The sequence below is a fragment of the Simochromis diagramma genome, unplaced genomic scaffold, assembly GCF_900408965.1.
Source record: "Simochromis diagramma unplaced genomic scaffold, fSimDia1.1 OVJJ01000308.1, whole genome shotgun sequence".
NCBI classification, from domain to species: Eukaryota; Metazoa; Chordata; class Actinopteri; order Cichliformes; family Cichlidae; genus Simochromis; species Simochromis diagramma.
Window position 1 is genome coordinate 976,091 of NW_024386785.1, and position 18,191 is coordinate 994,281.

The 18,191-nt window shown below is 42.3% G+C and overlaps 1 protein-coding gene across 1 annotated transcript; it reads left to right on the forward strand.

Annotated features, from left to right (window-relative positions):
- Positions 1-653: 653 nt before the first annotated feature.
- On the forward strand, positions 654-18,113 carry cxxc1a (CXXC finger protein 1a). The gene is made up of 14 exons (XM_040022654.1): positions 654-1,056; positions 4,310-4,509; positions 4,596-4,696; positions 6,490-6,632; positions 6,940-7,095; positions 13,378-13,554; positions 13,635-13,736; positions 13,807-14,024; positions 14,974-15,181; positions 15,269-15,379; positions 15,863-15,912; positions 15,994-16,090; positions 16,677-16,829; positions 16,921-18,113. Exons 1-14 carry the CDS (start codon positions 826-828, stop codon positions 17,065-17,067), a joined length of 2,094 nt encoding a protein of 697 aa, XP_039878588.1. The 5' UTR covers positions 654-825; the 3' UTR covers positions 17,068-18,113.
- The last annotated feature ends 78 nt before the right edge of the window (positions 18,114-18,191 follow it).

Consider the following 18,191-nt stretch of genomic DNA (forward strand, 5'->3'; position numbering starts at 1 on the left):
ATTATTTCTTTTTCTGGGAACTTTTTATTGACATTATAAAATATAAAAATGCTTAAAAATAAAGAATGACTGAAGTGATGCTGTGGCAGCACTGCTGTGTTTACCAAAAGCAAAACGAAGCAGATGTTTTGATAATTAAAATAAAAACAAGCAGAAACTTTTAGAAAAAAGTGAAGCTTATTAACTGGAATCCATTAGAAATCGCTTCATGAGGTCGGCATTTGTGAAATCTGCAGCTGCTGCAGGACTCAGGAGTAATTCCAGATGTTTCAGCAGATGTTGAGCTGCCGGCGGAGGCTTGAATGTGCTTCACTGCTGCCACCTGCTGGACGCAGCGAGAACTGCACTTCATGATGAAACAGCCCAATGGTGTGAAAGGAAAGCTGCAAAGAGCCGAGTCTCGAGTTTATGATTGTTTCTATTAAACAACATCAGAAGATTTCAGACCAAAACAGTCACAAGCTGCTCACAAGTGAGCCATAAATTAATAATTAATAATTAATACGTGTCGCAGTAGCAGCTGGGACAGGTGTCAATCATTTAAAAACAACAAACACATGTGCATGCTCATTCACATGATTTATACAGCCTGTTTTCCTCCTGTAGACCTGAGGAAGGATTGCTCCTGAGAAACCTGTTCACTGTGTTATCGCTGTGTTCACAGACTGGAGTCCAAACATCAGAGATCAGTTTTATTCTCGTGTAAAGTGTCATGTGACCCTTCAGACCTGAGTCACTGCAGCTCCCTGCACTTTGGTACCTCTCAGTCTTCACGGTCTTGTCTGCAGGCTTAAATTACCTCCAAAAACCCAAACGCGTGTTCTAATGTCACAGCCTCCCCTCCAGCAGGTGGCGACACACACACGCCGTTTGTGCTCCTCGGTCAAAACTACAGAAGAGGAAAACAATAATGATGCGGACACAAAGAGATTTTTGCAGATTTTTGGTGAGCTTGTAAAACGAGCGAGAGGCTGCAGCTTCAACCGGAGAAGCGACTCTTCTTCTCCTCCTTCTCCTTCTTCTTCTGTGAATTCACAGCAGCTGCAGCAGCTCATGGTGAGTCCGGGTTTGTTTGTCACGTTGTACTGATGGAGGAGAAGAGAGGAGCAGCTCCCTTTTTCTCCATCCTGCAGCCTAAACGCGGCTAAAATCTGCAGAAAAGTAAACGGAGTCTGGTCGGAGCGGAGCAGCAGAGGCGTGAGGAGAGCTCTGCTCCTGCAGGAGGTTAAAGCTGGTGATCAGGGAGGACTGGAGATGCTGTCACGTGGTTCGTGCAGGCTGCATGTGGAGAAATCAGCTGTTAAATCACTGCACGGTGGCGGGTTTCAGGTGTCACCAGGCGGGTTTTTTAAAGGACACTTTAGTGGTTTTAATGCAGGCTCGTCTGTTTCACATGCTTCTGTTTTCCTTTACCTTGCAGTTACTTCCCACAATCAATTCATGATGCAAATAAAGAGGTAAAATGAGTAACACACCACACTGTCAGTCTGATGTCGTTGTGTGCAGTCTTTGCTTCTGCACACCTTTGGTGGCTCGGACAGGGAAATATTAGTTATTAATGTTAAACAGACAGTGATGTCTTAATTGATGTGAATGAATTTGTGTGGACACTGTAGACCAATGTAACACAGGCTTAGTGCGATAACAGACTGCGCCTTGTTTTTGTGGATATTGTTGAGTTATAAACAGATCGAATGAGCCTCCGGGTCCTGGTTTTGTGTCTGGACTTTGGTCTCTGGGGTTTAATCCAGGTGTATTAAATAAAACTGTTCTTAGACCTGAAACTGGTCTGATGAGATCTAGATTTTTTTATATTTTCCAAATAAAAGCCGCTCCACAGTCTCAGTAGTAATCTAGTCCAGGATCCGCAGGTCTCAGAGGAGTATTTTTAGGTCCTGAACCGGGTCTGGAGTTTCCTGTCACGTTTCTTCTGAATCCAGGTTCCTCAGGGGGAGTGGGTTTCTAGCTGCTCAGCAGTGCCGCTGTTCTGAGAAATCGTCCTACACGTATTATAATTTGACAGCGACTTATGACTAATCCAAACCATAATAAATGTTCACAATGGGTTAAAAATTATGTAAATTTGGGAGTTGTGTTACGCGAATGCGCAGAAACAACGGGTAGGATGATTTGTGAGGTAGGATAGATTCCCAGTCCCCTCCCGCATCTTCTTTGTTGTATTTCTGGTTTTCACGAGGCTGCCACAAACGATTATTTTTGCGATTAGTCGACTGATCAGATCATGCATCCATTGGACATAAAATTTACAGCTTCATGCACCAGCATCTGTGCTTATATAACTATCATTAGCTCACAGCTTGAAGTGTTTAAGGTATGTGCTAACTAAAAATAAAGACAAGATGATGGGTTATTAAACTTTTAATGAAATTTGCAGATTGTCTCAGTGAAGTTTAATAAACTCAGCCGTCTGCTCCTTGCTATCTAATATATAACAGGACATTGGAGTAAATTTGACCATCTCACACTTCTGTTTAATCAGTTTTCTGTGTGACGTTTATTCAGCTGTGTGAAAACTATAACTTTAATCTCAGCTAAACCGATTTACTCAGGAACTAATAAAAGACTGAAAAAAGCCAAACGATAACATTTTTAAGTTATTTAACTGACTTAAAGGTTATGCTTAACCTGAGTAGTGAAAGATCGCAGGGGTGAAAACGATGTACTGGGAGTCCGGTGTTCTCAGCGGCTCTAGTGAGCCTTGAACCCCGGTTAGCTATCGAGCTGGTGGGTAACAGACGTCTCCGAAAATGTCGGAGCACTTTTACAAATATGTGATGTCTTGATAAACCGAGCAGATATTTGAAGTTTACACAGCTACATTCTCGCCTGGAAATATGTTAAACGTTTATTTTGTGACCCAGACAGAGTAATAAGAGTAATATTAAAACTAAGTAGCTGCCGCCATTGTTGGAAACTGGAATTGGCTGGGCTGCGCTATGAATTCTGGGATAGGTTGGGCCACGATGGATACACCCGACCCATCCTTCAAATCTGGGGAAATGAAGGATGCATTTGTCGGCCACGTTTGGAGGAGTCTTCGAATTTGGACAGCCTTCGTCGCTGTGACATAATCGGTCTACAAATGTGTCCTCAGGAGGATGCAGCCCATGAATTTGGACATGACCATAATCAGCCTACAAATGGGGCCCCTGAATTTCTTCTTCTTCGGTATTTGACGGCAGCTGGCATCCTTGTACATGCAGTGCTGCCATCTTCTGTTTCAGTCCGTTATTACACTCTTAAATCCTGCTACTTATTCCTGCGTCTTTCAGGATCTTACAAAGCTTCAAACATCGAGTCGACTATTAAATTAGGCTTTTGAACTGAGCGCTGATAACAGGCTGGATGGTCCCGCTCCTCCTTAGTCCGAGGGACATGGCGTCCATATTTTCCAGAAATAATTTAAAATGTTGATACTGCTGACCTCAGATCAGTTTTTCCACTGTCTCAGTCCAGCTTTGGCTCAGAGGAGATTTGTGGGTCTGAACATCACAGGCATCCAATTTTTGGCCTTGTCCACTGCACACAGAGATTTCTTCAGATTATCTGATGATATTACGGACTGCAGATGATGGAATATTTATGTTGAGCAGCATTATTCTGAAAGTGTAACTCTGAAGAGTGAAACGCGGCCCCTCTGCGAGGCTCTTTTTATACCCAAACATGTTACTGACATGTTCCCAGTTAAATCTGACTGGTTGCAAAATGTTCAAAATATTAGATGAAATAGTAAAATGTCTCAGTCTAAACAGTTTATTCACTGTTGTGAATAAAATCTGGGTTTATGATATTTGTAAGTCATTTGCATTCTGTTTTTATTTACATTTCACTTTTTAGGGTTTGTAGTGCAGACTAACAGCTGCTGCAGACAACCCAGTGGTATGAGTGTTACAGGAAAAGCACTGTACTGTAATTTAGTATTAAAAGGGCTAAAGGATGTGGGTACTTTGGTCAGTAAGGCTGGAGAATATGTCTTATATTAATAAAGTTTAGCCCTGTTTGAAGCCAGGAAGCCAAAAAAGACTCTGGATAATCTGCTCAGGTAAGCACAACACAGAGCAGTCTGCTGGTGCCACACACAGCTCTGCAGGCTGCGATGCTCTGAGGGGGGCACCGTCAGAACAATGTGGACCAACCAGTAACGTGGGCTACTCCAGTTTGTGTTGGTGCTGCTGTTGCTGGTCTGTCACGATGAACACAGAACACGAATCCTCTTTGTAGTAAAACGGAGTGAGATCTCTGATGCTGAACTCTTTTCAGGTTTGTGTGTTTCTTGTTTGTTTGTCAGTCTGAAGAGGCTGCAGGAGCAGAGCGAGCCCCGGATGAGGAGGAGGGGGAGGAAGGGGAGGAGGGGGGAGGAAGAGGAGGAAAAGTGGAGGGAGGTGAAGAAGGTGACGGAGGAGGAGGACGGGGCAGATTTCCCATGGACACCATGAGCGCTCCGGTTTACTGTGTCTGCAGGAAACCAGATATCAACTGCTTCATGATGTAACAGACTTTATTTATTTATCTGTAAACAATAAACAAACAAACACAGCTGTTAACCCTAACCTGTCTGTCTGTGTGTCCGTCAGAGGGTGCGACAGCTGCACGGAGTGGTTTCATGGAGACTGTATTGGAGTTTCGGAGAAGGCAGCCAAAGCCATCAGAGTGTGGTACTGCCCGCCCTGCAGAAGTCAGTGTCCCTCCTCTCTGAGCTGGAAGAAAACATAATGTGTATTAGTCCACTGATAAAAATAGACCTCTGAATATTTGCTTTAAGACTGAATTCATTTACAGAAATCCTCTTTAAACTAGCTTAAAGGGGATTTTTTATAGTTTTTCTCATTTTGTGTCATATATACACTGCTCAGAGGTTTAGCATCAAACCTCTGGGATATTGATGTGGTCACTTAAGGAGCACAAGAGGTCGTGAATCAGTTTCAGCTGCTCTGGTGTTAATCAGAATCAGAGAGACTTTATTTATCCCCAAAGGGGCAACTAAGAAACTAATGAAACTAACAACAGGTGCACTAGAGGAGCTATCGTTTGTTCCGTGGTGTCCCAAAATAAACAGTTTATGGCAATATTTTTTAATCGTTTTGATGGTCACTGTAGAATTTCTTAAAGTTCTCTCTTTCTCTTATATTTTCATATAACCACACTACAGACGGACAAGCGACTGTTTTTATGCGTTGTCGTTACCAACAACGATGGCTCCGCCGTCCGCTTGTTTATTTTCCACATAGACCTTTCACAATAAAGCTGAAGATCCTGTTGAGATTTTTCAAAATAAACTGAATCATGTGAAATAGTATGCAGAGTGTTTACAGATGAGACGCTAAAAAAATAAACCTTAGAACAGGCTTTCCCCGCAGCACGAGTAATAAATACTCACAAAGAAAACTCGACTCCAGCTACACGACGCCCAGCTGAAAACTCTTCACGCGAGTCGAGTGGCCCAGTTCACAGAATTTACAGAAAATGTAAAATTTTTGTGATAAATCTCGTTGTCGGGACAATAAATGTCTTATATTGGGATATGAGATTTTGGTCGTATCGCACAGCCCTAATCTGGACCCTACAGAAGTTGCACATTTAATACGTGCCATTGCCAGAAGGTCTGCTGTGACTCCCAGCACAGTCTCAGGAGCATGGAGGAGATTCCAGGAGACTTACAGTGACTCTCGGAGAGCTGGATAGGGACTAGAAACCCATCAGCAGCACTGGTATCTGCTCCTTTGTGCACGGAGGAACAGGATGGGCACTGTCAGAGCTACAAAATGACCTCCTGTAGAGCACTGGTGTCAATGTCTGAGGCTCCTGCACTCACTGCTTATCAGTGATGGTCTGTGGAGTCTTATCCATGGAGGGATGCACAGACCTCTACAGGCCAGTAAATCCTTGGACCCACTGTCAGACCCTACAGTGGTGCAGAGGATCCTGGGTTCCTCTTACTGCACGACAATGCCCAACCTCATGTGGTGAGAGCATGCAGGCAGCTCCAGGAGGATGAATGAATTGATACCATTGACTGTCCCTATATTTGACTGACATAAATCCATTAGGACACCTCTGGGACATCATGCTTCTGCCCATCTGCCAGGTTGCACTTCAGACTGTCCAGGAGATCAGTGATGTCCGGGTCCAGATCTGAGAGGACACCCCCCCCAATCCTTTTATTCCTTACACATTACCCAGTTTTATCAGATATCCAGCACCATAATTTTTTCTCCCATTGACATCTGTTGTGTCTCCTATGACTTTTTTGTGCAGTGTATTTGAGATGGCCAATGTTCCACAGATGAGAAAAACTGGTTTGTACAGGACAAGCTGATCAAAAGAGCCACTTTAACGTGAAGGAGATTTTTAAACTATAAATCCTGTAATGTTTCTCCAGTCTCAGAATAAAAACCTCGAGCTGTTGAAGAGCACAGTTGGTCCTCTTCAGGTGTTAAAGCTGTGATCTGTGCGTCGTGTTGTCTGCAGACAGAGACTCATCGCTGGAGATTAAATACCGTCAGAAGAAGATGAAGGAGGAGAGAGAGTCGGAGCCGGAGAGAGATGATAAAACTGATGGAGATGGAAGCTCCACCCCCCAACAGAAGACTGACAAGAGGCGGGGCTCACAGGTACCCAAGAGATCACATGACACAGTTCAGCCAGCACTTTAACTGCTCAGGCTGGGGTTAGGCTGACTTACACCTCAGAGGGTCAAACTAACTTTTACCTGCTACTAGTTAAAGTATCTTAACCTTCAACTTCTTCCTTTCTGTATCCATCAGCTGACGATTTTAGCTGCTCTTACATATGAATTTTCAAACTTTTAAGTCCTTTAAGTGCTTAGGATGAAGCTCCAGCCACAATCCGGGTTTTCGCGGGAGACTTGGAGTGTCGATGCCGTTCATAGCGCTTCGGTTTCCTTGTTCGTTTTTCCAGATCAAGCGTTCGGCGAGGATGTGTGGAGAGTGTGACGCCTGCCTGAGGACGGAGGACTGCGCTCAGTGCGACTTCTGTAAAGACATGAAGAAGTTTGGAGGCCCGAACAAAATCAGACAGAAGTGCCGCCTCCGGCAGTGTGAGGTCCGAGCCCGGGTACGTGAATAAACCTCATTGTCATAATAATGAATGCTGTTAAAATGTTACAGTGAAAATGTGCGAGTGGAGGGAAATAAAAATCCCTGAAACTGAGGCAGACAGTGATCGTCTGCTCCTGTCGTATCCCAGTTCCATCTTCTTGGACCGTGATATATCTGGAACTGTTAGTGTCTGTTTAAATGTGCTGTTCAGGGGGAAGACGTCATGTTTTAAAGCTCATTCGGGTAACAATAGATACATCAGGATTAAACTGCTCCATATTTGTGTGTGTGTGCGCGCTTTGTTTTACACTTACACATGTCATGTCTTCACAGCGCTACAGCCGGTGCTCATACATGAGAAAATTTAACAGTCAAAACCACAGCAGGTCACCAGTAGACAGTTTCATTACATTTTTTTGTCTAATTGCAGAATACTAATAACATAGCTGGTTACTTTCTTATGAAGGGCCACAAGTGCCAAAATGACTTAAAGAACTCCATCATTAACCCTTTGAAGCCGGTCGGAGCGGGCACGCTCTTTTTTGCGTAACTATTTTTAAATCCCGGTAGCACTGCAACTGCATAAGCTAGCGCAATAATTTTTTTTGCATATGAAACCGGAGGAGTTGTACTCACATCTTATGCCATCAGCTTGTCCTAAGTCACGGTTTCCTTCCACATAAATCTTTGCAAAAATTGCATAAAAAGCGCTTGCAGGAACAACAACATAATATTCCAGAAACACGCTTTGCCGATCCGATCAGCTGTTCGTAACACTTCCCACATTGAAACAGACGTCAGCGTGAACGATCGCATGTCCGCCATTTCCTGCCCGAAACCGGAAGTGACGTCATTTTCGCGGAAAATGTAGTTTTTTACTTGTAGGCCTTAAGAGCCTATACTGGTGTTTTTATAAGTCATGTTTGACTTTATGCTTTTCTGAATAGTTGCTGGGATGCTTAGAACTCGAATTGCACAGCTGGAAATAGTTTATTTTGATGCACCTGCTGTTTTCTTTGCAAATTTGCATCATAGGATTGTTTTTCGTTTTTCCTGCAGTATATAAAAATTGGTGTATCTCAAAAATAAAACTATGAAGACACTCAAAATAAATTTCCTGTTGTAAACTATTTTTTGCAACTTTTTTGTATTTAAAGTTTTGAGGGATAAGCCTCTTAAATTTCTCCAAGTAGAAATATATGTAAAAAAAACCAAAAACAATTTTCAATTTTTTTGTAGTTTATTGCACTTTTTTGCAATTAATGTAGTTACTATGGACTTAATGCATACACATTATTAAAATATGGGCTATAACAGTTGTATTGATGTATAGCAACTTGAAATGCTCCCAAAAATGGCACTACAGCATGTAAAAATATAAAGTAAGCTCTGGCAGACTTGGTTCTATGGTAGGTCTTAAAGGGTTAACTAACTTATTAAATGCATCATATATTAAGTAAATATATACATCCATCCATCCATTCGCTTCCGCTTATCCTTTTCAGGGTCGCGGGGGGCGCTGGAGCCTATCCCAGCTGTCATAGGGCGAGAGGCAGGGTACACCCTGGACAGGTCGCCAGTCTGTCGCAGGGCTAACACACAAGGACAGACAACCATTCACACTCATTTGCACATTCACACCTAGTGACAATTTGGATTATCCAATTAACCTATCCCCACAAGCTGCATGTCTTTGGATGGTGGGAGTATATATATAAATATATACATAATTCATTCAATTTTAATTTGTTACTTTTAAATATTCTATTTATGAACCGTCTTTATCATAATTAATAGCAGGTCTAATTAATATAATTTATTATAATAATGCAACCAACCTCTTACTCAATGTGCACTACCAAAGATTACATTGTACCTTATATTGCACCTGCTCCTTTGCAATGCACCTTACAGCATATATAACTTGTATACAGGTGTATATATCTATGTATCTTTTATCTTTTATTCTAAAGCAATTTTAATGTAAAAAATCTACATACTGCTAATGGAGAGATGCCGAACTGCCTTTCATTGTTCTTGTCTTCTTCTTCTTATCTTCTTATCTTATCTTATCATTTAATAAATTATTAGATTTTTATTTCCAATTAAAATTAATTAAATACATATTTAATTAATTATGAATTTATCTAAGTAATTGCTGTCACAATTAATCAGTTAATTAATATTTTTAATAGTCATTAATTATTGACATATTTAATTAATTATTTACTGATGTATTTGATTAATTCATTTTGGCACTCTTGGCCCACCATAGCAAAACATTACTGCAGCCTGACTGGGACTGATGAATCGCCATGTTGCTGAGCTTTGGCTGCACGCAGTCTTGGCAGCAGCGATCCTTCATATTTGCTTTTGTAAATGAGTGAGTCAGGCCGTAAACACTGACCAGCACAGGGTAGCAGAGGAATGACACATTTAAAAGAGGTTCAAGAGTTCAAGGTACACTGTATAACTGAAACTGTAAAGTCAGGGCAAAAGCTTTAGCCTTGCAAATCTTTGTAAATGATTTCATGGTTTCAAGAACCTTTAAAAGCGTCTTTTTTTCAGGTTCAAGTTGTGGTAGGAAATTGATCCAGTTCTTTTTTTTTTTAAGACTTGAGGGAGAAAAAGACAAAAAATGTTGGAGACTTTCAGTCAAACTACAGACACAGGTAGTTCAACTGCAAGCTGGGTGTTTATTTAACCCAGGCGATCACAAAGTCACATTAAAACAACAAAGGAAGGAAAAAGTCGAGGTTAGCAAATAGCTGTGTCCATAAAGAAGGTCAGCTGAACAGAGCACTGCTCAGAAAAAGATAACAAAAGAAGAACTGGTCTAACCAGAAGAGCGAGGACTGAACGCAGCAAAGTAACGCCTGTTAAACACAAAGGGGAAAAACCACAGAGACAATAACTAAACTCGGTACACAGATCCCCCACCCCCCGTGCTGTCACAGCGAGTGGTTTGGTCCATTTGCTACCCCTCTGCATTTTAACCAGCTCCACCCTCTATTTCCTGTTTTGTTCAACCAGGAAGGACTGGAGCAGCACACAGGTAACTCTGACAAAAGGTAGTTAATGCTGGTTATTTAAATCAATGACAGAACAAATCAAATATACACATCAGAGTTTTGTAGTTTCCTAAAATGTTAATCAAACAGGTGAAATGTATACTGCAGCACTTTGGTAACTGCTAGAAAAGTTCACTTTAAATGTGGAAATGATGCAGCAGAATTCATCTTTGATTTCCATGTTGCATCTAGTTAGAGGATGAATATTACAGAATTTTTATTTCACATAAATGGTTCGTATTTCCTGGTTTTTCTGTTGTTGGGCTTCTTTGCTTTAGGGGTGATGCATCTACAATCTTATAGTCACTGTAGATCTGAGGATTCATTCTGGAGCAGGTGGGCAAATCATTTTCCCAAGTGGCCACATGAGAAACCAGAGAATTTCAAAGATATGCAAAGTTGTTGCTGTTTTTCCTGTAGTTTAATTATTTCATCTGCAGATTTTCAGGTTTTTTCTGTTCTTCGGGGAGAGAACTCTAGCCTTTTTAAGCTTGACCAGTTGATTTCAAAGTTTGGTTCAGTGTCTGAGCTGGGAATGCAAAGCACGGCAGACAGGTGACTGTTGCTGAGAGCATCTGTATCAGGATTTGTTAAGCTTCCTCAGTGAAAATGTTTGTTTACATTTAAAGGTGGATCTTAGCTTTAAGAGAGCTAACATCTTCTGAGTATGTGTCCTTATGTGTGCAAAGTTCTCCTCTTTGAGAGAAGAATAAAAACCCAGCAGTGACACTGACTTGAAGTGCTCTGCTAGCAGCGAATCAGACTGCAGGCCACTGAGTTCACTGGATGCATGATCAACACTGCAGCTGAGGACAATTCACTCGTAACTGTTTTGAAGTCTTCAGATTGCCTTGAAAACTCATCATGCAGGACTCCTAACATGAGTACCATCTGAAGCGATAAGCTGATGTTATGGCTTCTTTCACTGTTGGCATGTCAGTAAGAATGTCGCTCTCTGATGAAACTTTTTTATGAAAGCCTTCATCGGGCTGTACATTGTATGTGTAAACAGGCCCCTGCCTTACAGTGCTGTATTTAGTCCATTCATGCAAACATGTCAACAGCAAATTCAAGATCTGCCTTATGTTCTGTGTCTGAGAGCTCTGGAGTGTCCTTTCTTTTCACAAAACACTTTCTCCTTTCAGGTCACAGACTCTTTTTTTGCCCTTTGCCCAGGCTGAGCCACCTGATAGCGATGCGGTAGCTTATATCACTATGTTTAGCCTTATGCTCCTCTAAAAGTGCAACTGCCTGTCTGTGGTTCAGTGCGCCTGCCCTGATGTAGTTAACTATTTTGGTTAACACATCAGCAGCATGGTTAATTTTTAGTGCTGGTTACTCAACACCTGGTGGTGTGTACTGCACTGCAGAAATGCCAATTTCAGTCACTCTGTCTCGCATCCACACCTTCCAGCTTGTTCCATTTCAGCCTATCCAAGCGTGTAGTTACCTGTGTGGGGGAAAAAAACACTGCCTGTCAGAGTTCCGGTCGAGTGCATTGCTTCCAGCTCGTCTGTAGTCTCAAACTCTGTCCTTATCCCATGGACAAAGATGAGTGACTGGGCTGTGTCACAGTCATCACAGCTCTCGCCCAGACCCAAGGAGGAAAAAACTCTAAATAGTCCGCTTTGTTTTTCAGATAAAGCTCCAGATGATCTGTGTTGTTATGGTTCATCTGGAGAGGAGCACATCTTCAAATGCTTTGAATGCTTTTTCCCCCTCATTCTATTAGTGTTGCTTGTTCAGTCCAGCAATCACTCTTTGATGAAGTCCCCATCAGAGTGTGGCCTTGCATTTTTTGTGATTCTGCAGGAAATCACAAAGCTTGTGTTGACTTCTCCGTCCCTGGATGTGTAAAGCTCGGTTAAAAAGACCTTGTTGCTTTTGAAGGTTTACTAGCAAAGATTTAGATGTCTATTCCCGGTCTGCATCAGTCATATTCTCGTATTTCTCTGCATGTTTAGTCTTCTAATGATGAATCAAACTGTAATCTTTTAACTCATCAATCTGCTCTCAACAAAATAAGAACCTTCGACTTTATTAAATCAATACTTGGACGTCCATGTCTCGTTAAAAACTCGACATTCTGTATGAACCTTTATTATTTTTTTTTATGTGAGTTGAACTCTTTCAGGGAGAGTAAACTCACGTATCTCATAAACGTCCAGTGCATTTACAGCAAAGCTGCATTTGCTTGCATACACAAACATATGTAAATTCTTTTTTTTTTGCCTTCGAAATAAAAGCACCAAAGTTGTGTTATAGTTTCCCACAAAACTGTAAAAATAAAAAAAAAAATATCAGTAAGGCATTATCTAATGGAGAGTTGATCAAAGACTGTTTGGTGGTTTAAATGGCACAAACTACATGATTATTTAATTATTTAAAATTTGAATCCCATTTCCCTTTGATGGCACACGTGGCTGCTGGTCCATACGATGCCCGGGTCTGATCTAGGAGCAGATCTCTGCACTTGGCAGTCATCTCAAAATCCCTCTGGGCATTTATTTGAACAGTTCTCTTGAAGAATTATATAAATGAACTTTAATTTCACAAATAACCTGGGTTGTTTTTTTTTTTTTAAAGCTTCTATAAAATCATTATTCAAACCTGATTTTAAAGAAGCTGCTAAAAGTTTTCGGACTTTGACCCTGAAATGCATTCTTCTCCCACCATCTTTGCTGTTACACAGTTCTCCTATAGTTTTCAGATTCTTTGAGTAAAACATTAAAGCGCTTTGATTCGTCAGTAAGATGAAAAGAGTTACATATTGACATCAGTCAGTGTATCGATTACAACTGTGAGATTAAAGTTCTGGATCTTTGTCTCTGGTTACCGTAGCGATGGGGCTTTTTAGAGTGGAGGATGGTTGTTTCCTGCTCCATACTTTTGTTCTAGCTTTAGACGTTTCTCGCATGACATCATGCATGTAATGCTTGTGAGTGGTCCAACTTGTTGGACTTGATACAAGCACTCATAGCAAGGGAAAAATGTGTATTCTTAGACTGGTTGGCAAGTGATTCCTGGGCTTTGAGTAGTGAGTAAGATTAAAAAATACTTTATAAATACAGGTATATATGACAAGAAAGGCATAATGTGTCACCTTTAACAAGGGATTCAAATTGATGGTGAACTGCTAACTCGCCCTGATTGTTAAAGATCGGCGAGAGATGTCCGTTATTGCTGTGCTAATGATGCTGTTTACTCTGCATATGTTCTCTGAGCAGAAGATGCTTCGGGTCAAGGATGAGGAGATGAGTCGCAGCGGTGCCAGGGGGCGGAGCCTGTCGAGAAAAGGGCCGGGGCATCACACTGAAGAGGAGGAAGATGACGAGGAGGAGGGTTTCAGTGAGAGTGAGCTGGAGCTGTACGAGCAATACAAAGCTGCCGGATACAGAGACCTGGTCAGTGTGCGCAGGTGTTTCCAACCAATCAGCTGCCAGGCAGGCACTTTCTGTGTGCGTGACACGTCTTCTTGTTGCAGGTGTGGCACAGTGAAGAGGATGATGCTCAGTCCGACTCTCTGAGGAAGAAGGCGGTGAAGGTGAAACACGTGAAGAGACACGAGAAGAAGCCGGAGAAGAAGGTGAGAGCGGTTAGATCACCTGACCACAGATGTCACTGATGATGTCATTAACACACCCGTCCTCGTGCAGAAGTCCGTGTCTGTTCCTAAAGAGGAGGCAAAGCCTCGGCGCCACAAAGTGAAGCAGCGTCACAGAGAGCGTGTGCGGCACAGTGAGCGAGCAGGAGAGGGTGGAGTAAAAGAAGTAGGTGGAGCTTTGAGGCAGTGTCTGGGTCCAGGATGCATCGAGCCGGCGAGGGCCAACTCCAAATACTGCTCCGAGGAGTGCGGCATGAAGCTCGCCGCCAAGTGAGTCTGAGATCATCTAAATGTTCATGTGAACACGACACGGCTGACACGGCAAGCCCGCCAGAGAATTCAGCAGTTTCTAAATTCAGCAGTTCTATGCTGAAGTTAGAAAGTTTGTATCAAGTCAGCTGCCATATCTAATTGGACCGTTGAGTCCATTAACCCTTTTTACACGTGAAAAAAGAAGTGCATACTATTTGTTCCAAACACAAACTGGCAGGTTATTTCTGAAATACAAAACTTTGGTCATCTTTCCAGAGGTGAAACACGTTCATTGCCGCCATTGATTGTTTTTTTTTTTCTGGTCAGTCACTTTGCTGTGCAGCAGCTCTGAGAAGGTGAGAGGACTTGCCTAATGTGAATTTGACTGGCTTCCCATTCTTCTCACACAATTCCTAACAGCATCCAGCTCAGCTGCTTAGCATAGATCTGACTATTCGAGAGCATATTATGCTCACCGCTTTGGTTTTGGTGGTGATATCGTCACAGATACCGCTGTAGTAAATGATAGGTGTTGCTATTCAGAGAAAAGCTCTGCATCATCCCTGATTGAAGAGGAGAAGTTAAACCAAAAGGGAAGAAACTGCCAAGATTTTTTTCTCCAAGGTTTTCTCCAGAGTCTCATGAAGCTGTTGCAGCATCTCCTTGCTGTATAATCCGATATTCTGTGCTTCTGCAGGTAAAAAAGATTGGTGGTAAAAACCGCCAAAATTGTGCACGACCACCCGAGATGGCACCAAAATGTGATTTGTGCCAGCACTTCTAGTGCCGTGTATTAGGTGCCGTGTACACCTTATTACTGTGTACTCTGGGGTTTCACCCAGGACCTCAAACTTATGCAGAAAGCAAACATGACATTGTCTGTTAACTTGGTGTAATTTGGTTTCTCAGAACCAGTACATATTTCTGAAATCTGTTGGTTCTTTGACGCCTCGTCTCTGTCTCTCAGTCGCATCTATGAGATCCTGCCTCAGAGGATCCAGCAGTGGCAGCAGAGTCCCTGCATTGCCGAGGAGATTGGACGCAGACAGCTGGAGCGGATCAGGAAAGAGCAGCAGGCGGCGAGGATGCGTCTCACGCTGATGGAGAAACGCTTCCATGAGCTAGAAGGCATCATCGCCAACGCCAAACTTCAGCAAGTCCAACAGCACGAGGAGGTCTGTGGCAACCGCAGCCACCCAGTGCACTCCGCTGTTAGTGTGATCAGCTGTTAGTTAGTCTCCTCTCTCTGTTTGTCTCTGCAGGTGACTGAGGGTGACGGTGACGACACAGACTTTCAGATCTTCTGTGTTTCCTGCAGTCACCCCGTCAATCCGAAGGTGGCTCTGCGTCATATGGAGCGATGCTACGCTAAGGTTAGCTTAAAGAAACAGGAAGTGTGTCCACCTGGGGTCTGTACTGGATATGAATTACAGCTGCCTTAATGAGGTGATCAAATAGGAAATTAATTACAGCAATGTGGGAACAAAGGCCGCAATAAACCAGTGAAATTCAGTGACAGCTGGAAAAATGACCTTTAGCAAATTCACCCAATGCTGCTGTTCAAATCTTCTGTTTAAAAGAGCTACTCTTCTGGAGTTTAATAATAAATGAGGATAATAAGTTCTCCCTAAAAGATTATTGATGTAACCTAGCACCCCTGAGGTCCTCCACTTTTAACACCATTGGTCTAAGTCTGCACATGAAGTCAGAATATTAGCAGGCATATGGTGGTTATGGCACAGCAGCTAGTTTTACATCCCGTGGCATGACAGTCAGCTGTTCTGAGGTAAATTGTGGGTAATGTAGGCACCAAGGAAAACTGTTTAATCTGATCTTTCTGTTTCTTTGTCCGACAGTATGAGAGTCAAACATCGTTTGGTTCCATGTATCCAACACGCATAGAGGGGTAAGACCGTGCACCTGTCCGTCCCTCGTGTCTTTACCTGTTCCTCTGTTTGTGTCTCATCTGTCTCTCTGTCTCTCTCAGAGCCACCAGGTTATTCTGCGATGTCTACAACCCTCAAAGTAAGACGTACTGTAAGCGGCTGCAGGTTTTATGTCCTGAACACTCCAGAGATCCAAAGGTTTGTTTATGTCTACAGAAAACAACTTATGACTCGATCAAGGCTTTAATCCGCTGCTCTTTTCCTCCCTTTCTTAAACTCAATGAAGAACTTTTTTTTTAATTTTAGTAAATGTCTGTGGGCTCTAAAATATTATGTTGGTGTGCTCTTACAAAACTTGTCAGCTGTGGATATTTAAAACATGTCTCTGTTCAGGTTAATTTACTGTCTCAAGTCTTTAAAGGACATAACATCAGAAATTGGATGCTGCACAGTTTTAATGTGGCATGTGGTCCTGAGTCTGGACTCAGAGTCTGGAGAAGAGTACAAAGTCAGGACTAGCTGGTCCTGACTTTGGGCTCAGAGACTCAGAGTCAGGCACACATGTTCCTGACGCTTTATTGACTCTGGAGTCTTTGGTCCTGACTCTGGAGACAGTCAGGCAGAGTCTGGTTCTGACTCTGAGCTAGCTGATCCCGACTCTGGACTAGCTGATCCCGACTCTGGTCCTGGCTCTTGACTAGCTGGTGCTGACTCTGGTCCTGGCTCTGGACTCAAAGGCAGGCAGACATTTTCCTGATTCTTTGTTATTGACTCCCTGTTGCAGGTCCCAGCAGACGAGGTGTGCGGATGTCCTCTGGTCAAAGATGTGTTTGAGCCAACCGGCGAGTTCTGTCGGGTGTCTAAGAGGAAGTGCAACAAGCATTACTGCTGGGAGAAACTTCGCCGCGCCGAAGTCGACCTGGAGAGAGTCCGAGTGGTATCTCTATTCATACAAACTTTATTTAGTGCCTCGTCATTAACATTAAGACACACCTGGACTTTTCTAACGCTCTCTTTGTCTCTGTCAGTGGTATAAACTGGACGAGCTATTCGAGCAGGAGAGGAATCTGAGGACCGCCATGACCAACCGAGCCGGTTTATTGGCTCTGATGTTGCACCAGACCATCCAGCACGACCCAATCACCACCGACCTGCGCTCTGCCAAGGACAGGTAGACAGGTGACGTCAGGCAGACGTTTTCCTGGATGAGTTTAATGCTCGTTTGCAGTTTTATTGTGGAAATTTGTGGGAAAGTGAGTCAGAGCAATGTTTCATTCACAAGTGAACAAAAAACAAGAGAGATTTGATTCTGACTCCAGCCTCATTCAAACTCAGACCTCATCTGATTTTAGGAAGTCAAACTGTTTTTATATTTCATATTCACACTACAAATGTAGGAAACCTGAGCTCATGGATGGACACTCAACTAAACCTTCTGCTTAGGTAACGCTGCCATGAAAGCTGGATCTCAGCTTAGCTTTGGGCAGTTGTATCCTCACTGTTAGTTTTAATAAGCTGGGGATGACTGGACACACAAATATGATCACATTTGATCCTGAATGAGCCATGATGTCTACATGAGGTGCTTATGTGTCCTCCTCGTCCTGGAAAGCTGCTCTCATTCAGTTTAACCTTCAAGTATTATACTACCCACATCCGACCAATCTGAAATGTGGCTGTGCTTTGGAAATGTGTCTTAAGGTTGATGATGAAACACTACATGTTCACTAAAGATGCACACATTTTATAAATCTCTAAGTCATCTTGTTACAACTCATTCCTCCTGGTTTCTTTTTACAATGTGAGCCTGTTGCAGTTCAAATAAAAATTGTGTAAATATCAGTTTAAACTTTCCCCCATAGGATCATCAAAAAAAGTAAGCATAGAAGAAAAAAAATCAAATGCTATCCAAAAAAAGATAGATTCTGTGACTTGATTGGCTCTTGTTTCAGTCTAAGTGAATAAACAGCCAATCGGGTAAGCATAGGAAATAAATTTTAAGCACAAAGAGCTGAAGTCAAGTGAAATTAATTAATTAAATAAATAAAATAAAATGTCCTGATAAAAGTCAAACTTTTCTGTGTGACTTTAATTTCCCTCTGAGAGGAAACCCTTCATTTCGATCTCGATGTCTCGTTTTTTTATATCTGTTTTTATCCAAAGTGTTATCATTATGTTGTTGTTTGTTCAAAATGTTTCAATAAAGTTTGATATCTCATTATTTGTGCTGATTTTGAGCTTTTCTGTTCTCAGAGTGAATGCCAGTGCTGCACTAATTTACTTTAAACTGCACCACAAC

Bases quoted from the DNA above. Each gene is read 5' to 3' on its own strand.
- cxxc1a (XM_040022654.1), top strand. From the start codon at position 826: ATGTCACAGCCTCCCCTCCAGCAGGTGGCGACACACACACGCCGTTTG. The intron at 15,182-15,268 runs GTCTGTGGCAAC...TTGTCTCTGCAG, and splicing joins AAGTCCAACAGCACGAGGAG to GTGACTGAGGGTGACGGTGA. The intron at 15,913-15,993 runs GTAAGACCGTGC...TGTCTCTCTCAG, and splicing joins TATCCAACACGCATAGAGGG to AGCCACCAGGTTATTCTGCG.